The sequence below is a fragment of the Nannospalax galili genome, unplaced genomic scaffold, assembly GCF_000622305.1.
Source record: "Nannospalax galili isolate Female #2095 unplaced genomic scaffold, S.galili_v1.0 scaffold364, whole genome shotgun sequence".
Taxonomy (NCBI): domain Eukaryota; kingdom Metazoa; phylum Chordata; class Mammalia; order Rodentia; family Spalacidae; genus Nannospalax; species Nannospalax galili.
Genome location: NW_008352752.1, coordinates 3,289,817 through 3,299,728, shown reverse-complemented (window position 1 = coordinate 3,299,728; position 9,912 = coordinate 3,289,817). Strand labels below are relative to the sequence as shown.

General features: G+C 41.8%; 1 protein-coding gene across 2 annotated transcripts in view; it reads right to left on the bottom strand.

Annotated features, from left to right (window-relative positions):
- Rftn1 (raftlin, lipid raft linker 1) overlaps positions 1-9,912 on the bottom strand; it is a 228,238-nt gene that overhangs the window by 116,971 nt on the left and 101,355 nt on the right. For both annotated transcript variants that reach the window (XM_008849972.3, XM_017802421.2), the window contains exon 3: positions 4,332-4,518. In XM_008849972.3, coding sequence (XP_008848194.1) covers positions 4,332-4,518 — 187 coding nt within the window. The remainder of the gene's footprint in view (positions 1-4,331; positions 4,519-9,912) is intronic.

Below are 9,912 nucleotides of genomic sequence, written 5' to 3'. Positions count from 1 at the left end.
AGAGAAAGAATGAAGAAAGGAGGTGTGAACTCTTTCCCACTTATTCACGGACTAGTCTGCTCAACTATTCACACTGGAGTCAAATTTCTAAGGAGCTGACTTTGACTGAACTCAATATACTTAAATCAAGAAGAACTGACAGTTTGACGTGCCATTTGGCCTGCCATCTTGAAATGGAATGGCAGTTAACCTGGATTTTCAAAAATAAAAGACCTGATAATTGTTTTGTGGATTTTTAAAAATGAGGATATATTAACTATATCCTCAGTTTCTCTTCGAGGGAGAGGTGATATTTACTTTCTCCGAATTCCCATGGTTTGAGCCATGCAGTGGGTATTTCCTCAAGCAGACAGTAGGCCCTGGGAAGCAGGCACCATACCCAGCTGAGCCCGCTACCTTCCCCCCAGTAGAGCTCCTGCCACATGTCTTACAGACCTGAGCTTCTTTTGTTTTATTGTGCTTTGAGGATAGTATGTGTTTTACAACCAGAGGTTTGTGGCAACCATGTGCTGAACCTACTACTTACCCTTTTCCTAGCAGCTCAGATAATCATTAGCATCTTTTAGCAACCTCTTCCTCCTCTTCTATTGGCCTTTTGGAGATAGGGTCTCCCTGTAGCCACAGCTGGCCTAGAACTCACTATGACCCTCAATCTCACAGAGATCTGTCTGCCTTTGTTTCCCAAGAGCTGGGATTAAAGGTGTGTACCACCATGCCCAACTCATACTATTCTTAAATTAAGGTGTGTGCATTTAAGTATTGCATACTTAATAAAACTATAGCACAGTATAAACATAACTTCTGTATGCACTGGGAAGCTAAGAAAAATTGTGAATTGTTTTATTGAGGTATTCACTTATCATGGTGGTTTGGAAACAAGCCCACAATATCTATGATACACAAGCTTAAGTGTTTGCAGATGGATAGATGGATGGATGGATGGATGGATGGATGGATGGATGGAATTATGCAACCCTGAATAGACCTGTTCTTTTTCTTGATTTTGCTGCATACCCCAAAGCTGTCAGTTACTAAAAATGCTGTGTTCACCTTTCAAGTACTTTAGGTTTACCAAGTTTTAAGTAGCCATTCTGTGATGATTCGTGCCAATTAAGTTCAACTGGACAGACAGTAATACAGAAATCTTCCCGTGCCTGGAAAATATTATCCAGGTACTTACTCCCTTTTGAGAGCTACATAATTTCACTTAACCGTATCTATAGCTGTCAGAACTTTGGCAGTCTTTGTGAAAAGTATTGCTTTAACTCTTCATATTAAAAATTGTGTAAGCTTTCCTTTGTTTTGTTTTTATTTCTTCAACTACTTACTGATATAGAGTTTTGTGAATATTTTGTTTGCTGCTTGTTTATAGCTGTGTGGGATGCTTTCTTGATGCAAAAGTCTATGGTTATTGTGTTGATCAGGAGAAAAAAATACCTACATTTTAACACTGCTTTTCATGTTGACCCTGATTCCACCCATCAGCAATCTTCTCACCCAACACTATTGGGACAGAAATGGGAAGATTCATTAGCCATTTTTTACTTTATTTTACATGGTAAGTTCTCAAACTTTTGCAGTTTTCTTTGTAGGAAAAAAAAAAATTCTAAAGACTCAATACAAAGTTAACGAAAACATTGTTCTCTGCATCTGCTTATCAATCAAGGAGATGGAATGTTCACTGAAGCCAGCATGCAGTGCCTCAGACGTCCTGGGCAGGGAGAACTCCAACCAGCAAGGCTGCTGCCATCCTCCCCCTGGAAGACCGTGCCACACACCAGTGTCTTCTGTCTGAAGAACTTTATCTGCCTTTTCCCTATCCTCAGTACAAGTTAAGAATCCCTATTTAACCCCCAGCTCCCCTGCTGGCTTGTTAAGGGCAAAGTGGGGGTGGGGTTTATTCTTGAAGAGGTGTGTCCTCACCCAGCTCATTCCACCAGACTCAACAGGCCTTGCAAACCAGGTGGGGCCAATCTCTCACTGTGCTAACTACACAACAGGAAGCCAAGAAAAATTTACTGATGGACCTTGACACTATACTGCTCCTCAGAGGCCACATGTAGCCTGGACCACAGGTCCTCCAACCAGGAACCCTGGGCTCTTCTTTGGCTTTCTCTGTACCTAAAGCTGTCCTGAAGGGCAAGGTAGTAAACCCTCATCGTGTGGATGAGTGTCAGGCATACATCTAGACAAGAGTGAGTCAAGTCCTCTCTACTTTTGCTATTCAAAGTATAGTCCATGAAGCAACAGCATCAGCAGCACTTGGGACCACACTGGAGACAGCAATCCCAGGCCTGACTCCAGACGTGCTGAATCAGACTGCTCTCCAACAGCATCCCCAGGAGATTCTCAGACACATTAGTTTGAAAAGTGCTACTCCATAGCTGGGGGAGGAAGAGACACATCTTCACATTTGAGGCAGCATATTTATAATGTGCTGACTTCATGCCAGGTCCTACACTAACATCACCTCCTACAGCAAAATACACAGAAGGATGTCCCTGAGATCTGATCCTCATGGGCTGGCCTCTGCCAAACACCAAACCAACAGACCAGCCTAAGCAACAGCATCACTGGAACCCTAGGTGTGCCTTATGTGATACATACAGCAACATGGACAGTTTTCTGATACAACATGGTGAGTTTTCCTGTATTCCCTTTCAAAATTCTGTTTTAATGGAAGGCTGTTGAGTAAAATGGGAAGAACGTGGTAAATAAAAGCACTCCCTCATCTAAGATGAAAGGCACTCTCGATTTTCTTCTAAAGGGGATATGCACAGAATTACGGGTGCAGGGAGTCTAGCAGGAGCACCTGGCCAGAGGTAGGGAAGCACAGGACACTGGTTTCCTAAGTCAGAGTTCTGCTTCATGTCATCTGTGTGACTATGATATCAAGAGCTGATGAAGATATAATGATACTTATCACACATGATACAAAATGAGCATTTGGTCAACACGAGCAAACATCATCAGGTACATATCCCATGTGTCCACGTAACTTACAACCACCGTGGCCCCCAGATTGAAACAGATATTCATCTAAGACCAACACACACAGAAACCAATATGCATGAAAAACAGACATTGCAGTTTCATCCTACAAGCAGCACAGGGATCCCAGACTTCTGCAAAGACAAGCGCCACCTTTCACTTTGAGTCTGGATGAGTGGTGATCCCAGTGCAGTACCCAAAGTCTGATCAGTCATGGAGGAAGAGAGAGAAGTCCATCTTAGCATGTAACCCTACAGGCGTCACTGTGAACACACTAGACCAAGGCTTTGTCTTCTGCAAAATGACTTTTACAAAAAGAGAAAGAGCAGTGCTGGCCCTACATTCTCTCGTTAAAACATGGCCCATGTTGCCATGCTTTGTAAGACAGCTGGCCAAAAGGAAATACGATGTCTTTCCCCTACTTCAATTAAATTAATTAACTACTTAATTCATTTTGTTGAGCCAGGGTCTGATATAACCCAAAATGGTCTCAAATTCACTATGTTGCTGAGGCTAATCTTGAACTCCTGTTCTTCCTGCCTCTACTTCCCAAACGGTAGAAATTTTAAGTATGTGTCACCATATCTGGCTTCAATTTTTATACTTATGAAAGCAGCTAAACAATGTATTTTCTGTTTGATTCTCATTTTAAGCATTTAAAATAAGCAGTGCTTCTTTTGAAAGACCAAACCCACCTTTTTTCCTACTTAGGCATAAATCAAAATGCACAAGTAACATTCAACTGGATAAGTCACACTGAAAAACATCTTCAAAAAGCCTTGAGAGACCAAATCAAGATCCAACCAATGACAGCGCTCTCGCTCTCTCTCTCTCTCTCTCTCTCTCTCTCTCTCTCTCTGGAGAGAGAGTACGTGTGTGTCTGTAGTGTGGTATGTGTGTTCTTCACAGGTAATTGACAGAACCTCTGGTTGTTCAAAATTTTGAAGTATTTTTGAACTTTGGAGGAAGTCATTACACTTGTATAAAGCCTTTAATAAAATCATTGTTTCCAGCCACGGCTTTTCAGATTAATGGTATTATTATATTTTGACTCGCTGCCCGATTCTGGGAGCTTGCTTCTTCCGAGGAGACATTTTTCAAATTGAGTTTCACCCAATAAATTAAAGAAAGGGATATGGACTTGAACTCTGTATCTGCAGCCAGGCACGGCACTTGTTTTTTTGTCACAGGATGCCATGGAGACCTCTCTGGTTGTCCAGCTTCTTGGCTAACCTGTCAGAGGGCATAGATACAAATTCACTCCATCCTCACGCTCCCCTCCTCCATTCAGACACCTTAGCCTCCACTTGGCATGATGCTAATGGGACCTAGGTTCTTACCTGTCAGTTTTCTTGACCAGGATGGCCCTAAAGATGTGCTCCAGAGGGGTCTTTTCTTGTCTCTGTGTCGGCTGCACAAAGGGGTGCAGAGTGGCCAGCGAGAAGCCCTGCTGGTACAGCTCCAGGAGCTGGGCAGGCAGGTCCCGTAGAGAGGTCAACCTCACGGCTGAGCACTGTGGCAGCTCCGCTAGGAGTGGGAAGAAGAGAGGCTCATCAGAGACCCACAGCACTTGACCAGGTCGAGTCCCTTTGCCTTTGCCCTGGGAGGACCCGCTGGGTCATCTCTCACCAAATATGCCTGCAACAGACTTTATAAACTGCTTCCATCTTCTCCTTCATCTAAAGGTGTCAATAATAGATGGTTTCCATTTAGAGGCAGGGTTCTCAGGGACTATGACGGAAAATTCATTTCCACCCCCTGGGAGGGAGGAAATGAAGAAAGGAAAGGCGACGGGCAGATATGAAAGTGCCAGGCAAAGAGAGCACAGACCCAGTCCACAGACGAACTATGACACTTAAAGGTGTGATTTCCTTAACTTACAAAGAAACCTTGTCCCCACCCCAAATGAAAAATGGGTAAAGTGCATGAATAGGCTGTTGTCTAAAATATCCACAAAACATTTAAAGCAACTCAACGTTAGAATTATATATATCAATATCAAAACAAGTAGCATATTTTCACCTACTGAATTATTTTAAATTTCAAATTCTGAAGTTATTTTTAGAAGATTTTTACTTATGTGCGAGTTGTATATGCACATGTGTGCAGGTGCCTTTGGAGGCCTGAAGAGAACATTAGATCTCCTGGAGCTGGAGTTATAGACTATTGCGAATTGCCTGTCCAGGATGCTGAAAACTGAACTAAGCAAGAAGTATGCTGAACCACTGAGCCATCTCTTCAGCCCCTCGTTAACATTTTTAAAAATTATTTTTAAAAATTTTAATAACTACATGATTAGAGGAAGCATTTCACTACAGATTTCACATATTCAGTAACATACTCCAGAGCAAGAGTACATCTCTTTCACAAGTGGGTGCAAGTTTTTAGGCTTACAGTTGAGTTAATATAGTTATACAACACTGAACTCAGTATAAGCCCTGTAAGACATAAAATTGAATGAGTTTTTTAACCTTTAAAAAAGATCTCCATTTCATTTTAGAATATATTGTTCCTTGCAGAAAGACTCATTGTTTTTGCTACTAACACTGAGATGTTGGTGCATGCATCTCTAATCTGTATGTATCTGATTATTACTAGTCATAATCGGTTGCACTTGGACCCTTGGTGCCTGTGTGTGTCTATGAAGGGTGCCAACTGGGAAGTGGGTGTATAGTCAAATAAGATGGTTTGGGATGTTTTGTGTGATATGCACACACACACACAATCAACAAATTTTTAAAAAATGTATTATATTTGAGGAGGAAGCATGGAAATTTAAGTCATGCTAATTAGTAGAGGTGATAAACATTACCACTGAAATCCACCCGATGCCTTCGTTAACATTTTTGAGAAGGGAAGATAAGATTCAAAGGACAAATGGGACCAGATATGGTGGCGCATGCTTTTAATCCCAGCACTGAGGGGAAGAGGCAGGTGAATCTCTGAGATCCAGGTTAGCCTGGTCTATGTCATAAATTCCAGGCCAGCTGAGACTACAGAGATCCTGGTTAAAAAAAAAAATACAACCCACCACCACCACCGCCACCAACACAAAACCAAGATACAAACACAAAAACAAAAATCAAATAGCACAAATTTGTAGTAGAAAGTTACACTGCAGCCTTCTCCCTTACTGCAGTTTTTTCCTAGAGGCAATGAATATAATCTATTTTTCTATGCATTGACAATTGCTAATGCACGTGCAATAGCCCTGCATATCTCCCTCCCCTTTTACACACTTGTCAGAATAATCTTGATCATATACTAGCCTCTTTATCAATGAGCAGTGTACTTAGGGCTGGATAGATGGCTCAGCACCTGCTGCTCTTGCAGAAGACCTAGGTTCAGTTCCCAGCACGCACATCAGGCAGCCCCCAGACACCTGTAACTCCAGCTCCAGAGTATCCGAAGCCATCTTCTAGACTCTGTGGGCACTTGCACTCACAAGCATAGGCACACACACACGTAATTTTAAAAAAATCTTTTAAAAAGTGTACTTTCAAGCCAGATGTGGTGGTGCCTGCCTTTAATCCCAGCACTCAAGAGGCAGAGGCTGGTGGATCTCCAAGAGATCGAGGCCACCCTGGTTTACAGTTCCAGGCCAACTGGGGCTACAGGGAGACCCTGTCTCAAAAAAAACAATAACAAAAAGTGTACTTTCTTTTTTGTTGCTGTTTTGGTTTGGTTTTATGAGGCAAGGGCTCACTCATTCTGTGTCCCAGGCTGACCTGGAGCTCTTTATGTAGCCCAGGCTGACCTCAAACTCAATATTCTCTGCCTCAGCCTCCCAGGTGCTGTGATCACAGGTGTGAGTACCATTCCCAGCAGAACAGCATACTTTTCTTTTTATAAAGTTTATTTTTATTTTATGTGTATGAGTGTTATGCCTGCATGTGTGTAAGTGCACCCACGTCATGCAGTGCCCACGGAGGTCAGAAGGGGGCATAGGATTCCCTAGAACTGGAGTTACTACCGAGCCATCTTCTCCAGCCCACAGCATACTTTTCTTACAGCCCATACTTTCCTTGCAGCAGTAGAGCGCTCCCTTGGTTATTTCTTACAGCTCTATATGTGTTATGTAACAGATGACCATTTAGTAAAAGCACCATTCCTACATGGCTTCACATGTGTACACACATAGCACGTTTACAGTACTAACTCCCAGAGCTGGTTTCATGATGCTCACAGAGTCTGAAACACAAAAACAGACACGAAATTGCAGAGTTCCAGACTATAATCTTTTCAGATATTGCCAGATTTCTTTCTTAGAGCAGTGTGGATCTACTTGTCATCAGTGATACATAAAAGATTCTTTTCCCATGCCCTGGATAATCTCATAATAAAATAAGAGAAAGAAAAGATGGGGGCTGGAGAGATGGCTCAGCGGTTAAGAACACTGACTGTTCTTGCAGAAGACCCGGGTTCAAATCCCAGCACCCACATGGCAGCTAACAACTGTCCATAACTCCAGTTTCAGGGAATCTGATGACCTCTTCTCATCTCTGTGGGCACTGCACACATGGCAGCTATGAACTGTCCTTAACTCCAGTTCCAGGGAAATCCAAAGCCTTCTTCTGACCTCCATGGCATTGCACGACACGGGTGCATTCACATACATACAGGCAATACACTCATACACATAAAATAAAAATAATAAATAAAATATTAAAGAAAGAAAAGAAAAAATAAAAACCCCTGTGTGTTGGTAATTCATCTTTACTTATGGTGGAATTTGTAGTTTTTCTTAACACTTCCTAAATAAATGGTGTGCATCTTTTTTGTAAGCTGTGGGTATTTTTGCGTAGTTTTTATTGAATTATCAATCATTTTTCCTATTGGTTTGCAGGAATACATTACATATTAGAGAATTTAGTTATTTGAGATACCAGTTAGAAGTATCTTTCACTAACTCATTGCTTGACTTTTGACACATAAAGTGAGTTTTACCATGGAGATTTTTTGCATTTCCTGTACAGCAGAAAGACTTGCGTATAAAACAACTTTCCTACGAAAGCTTACAGTGTATCTTATGTTTGCACGTAAATCTTAGATATATTTTAAATTTACACTGTGACAAGTACACACCAGGAATTCAATCCCCCTGAAGTTTAATCACTTTTCCTCATCGGTTTGAGAGGTGACTTTTATCAATGTATTTGTTTGTAATTGTAATAAATTATTTTTATTTTTAACCATGTTAGTTTCATACTATGCTTTGGGTCTTTTAGGCTATTTATTGAGCTTTTCTTCCCGTTTTCTAAATCTTGTTTTTCCAAACCGTTTTCATAAAAGCAGCTAATCTAATCCCTACTTATCCCCCACAAAAGTGTTACTTTTATTGAATCATGTTCAGACTATAGCTTAACTGAAGGAGAATGGACTTTTTCAGCCATGCTACAAGTTCATATCCAAGAACAACATGGTATAACTTTGATTTATTCACATTGTCTTTTGGTTCCTCGGGAGCTTATTAAAATTTCTTCACACGGATAGTGTGTGCATGTGTGCGCGCGTGTGTGTGCGCACATGGGTGTGTGTGTGTGTGTGTGTGTGTGTAAAATTTATTCCTAGTGATTTGTATTTTTGCTCCTATTGGAGTAACAAAGTTTCTGGTTTCACTTCCATAATGCCTGGGCTGGGGAAGCTGACAGGCCTTTCAAGCTAGTGGAGTGAATCTCTCTGGAGGACAGGGTCCTTTAACACCCCAGGACACATACCCTCTGTCCAGCTCTTTCACCACTGGTAGTTTTCTTATGGTTAAAATCATAAAATATCTTTCAAGACATGGACAGAGCAGAAATGTCACAGCCACACACAGTGGGGCCATGGTGGCTTCCCGATTGTAGGTTGCACAGATACACCTTCAATGGAAGGCCAGCCTCTCACTGCAGAAGGGCATGATGGGAGGACACCTACATGAGTCCTAACATGGCTACCCTGGAAGACACTGTCCCTGCCTATCTAGCTTCCTCTTTGGAGACATTTTGGGTTTCTACGTCCCCCTTTCCCTCAGCATGGTGTCTCTGAGGCAGTGCTTTGAACTGCATCCACCCACCAACAGCCCACACAACCTTGCTGTATCCTTACTACAGAGACAGACCTCCTCCATGTTATCTATGTTTGCTCCAAATTTGTCATAGCACACCCGGGGCTGCGTCTCTCCTTGAGCATTCCCCAGCAGTCAGTGGTTCCATCTCATTCTCCCCTACTTAACAACACCCATGCTTCTGATGGGAGCAAATGGTTCAACAGAAAGGCAGCTGGGGAGATGGAGCACTGGCTAGACACTGAGGAAGTCAGTAAGAACGCCAGGGATGTGTGTGAAAAAAGAATCCCACCTCAGAAAATACATATCAAGATGTGCACACATAATTTGCAGGTGTCTCACAGTTATTTTAAAATACTCCAGGCCTGGAGAGGAGCCTGTTGGGGAAAGAGGCCAAATACCTACCTGTTAGACCTGGTAGACCTTACTATCCATGCTTCATATTTATAAACTTATTTTATCGAACTCTTCTAAATGGGAAACATCGCAGAAAAATTAATGCTTTAACAAAAGATATGTGAACAAAGATGTTCTCTTCACTGAGAACCAGTTAATACTGACATCGCACTGAGGCCCACGAACAGAAAGAGGGTTAAGGGAAATCTGTTGGGTATCACTGAGAAGGAAAAGTGTCTAAGACATAATGCTATGCAAAATTTTTAAAAGTTACCTGTTAGTGGTGTTGTTACTCTTATATTAAAAAAACTGTGAGAACTGTTAAACGTGAATGATATTTTTTCTAGATAAAATTACAAAGATGTCAATATTGGACATAGGGATTAGAGTAGAGACAAGGGTAGAAAAGTTACTTTAAAAAAATTATACCTTCAGGGGCTGAAGGAATGGCTCAGTGGCTAGGAACACTTGCTGTCCTT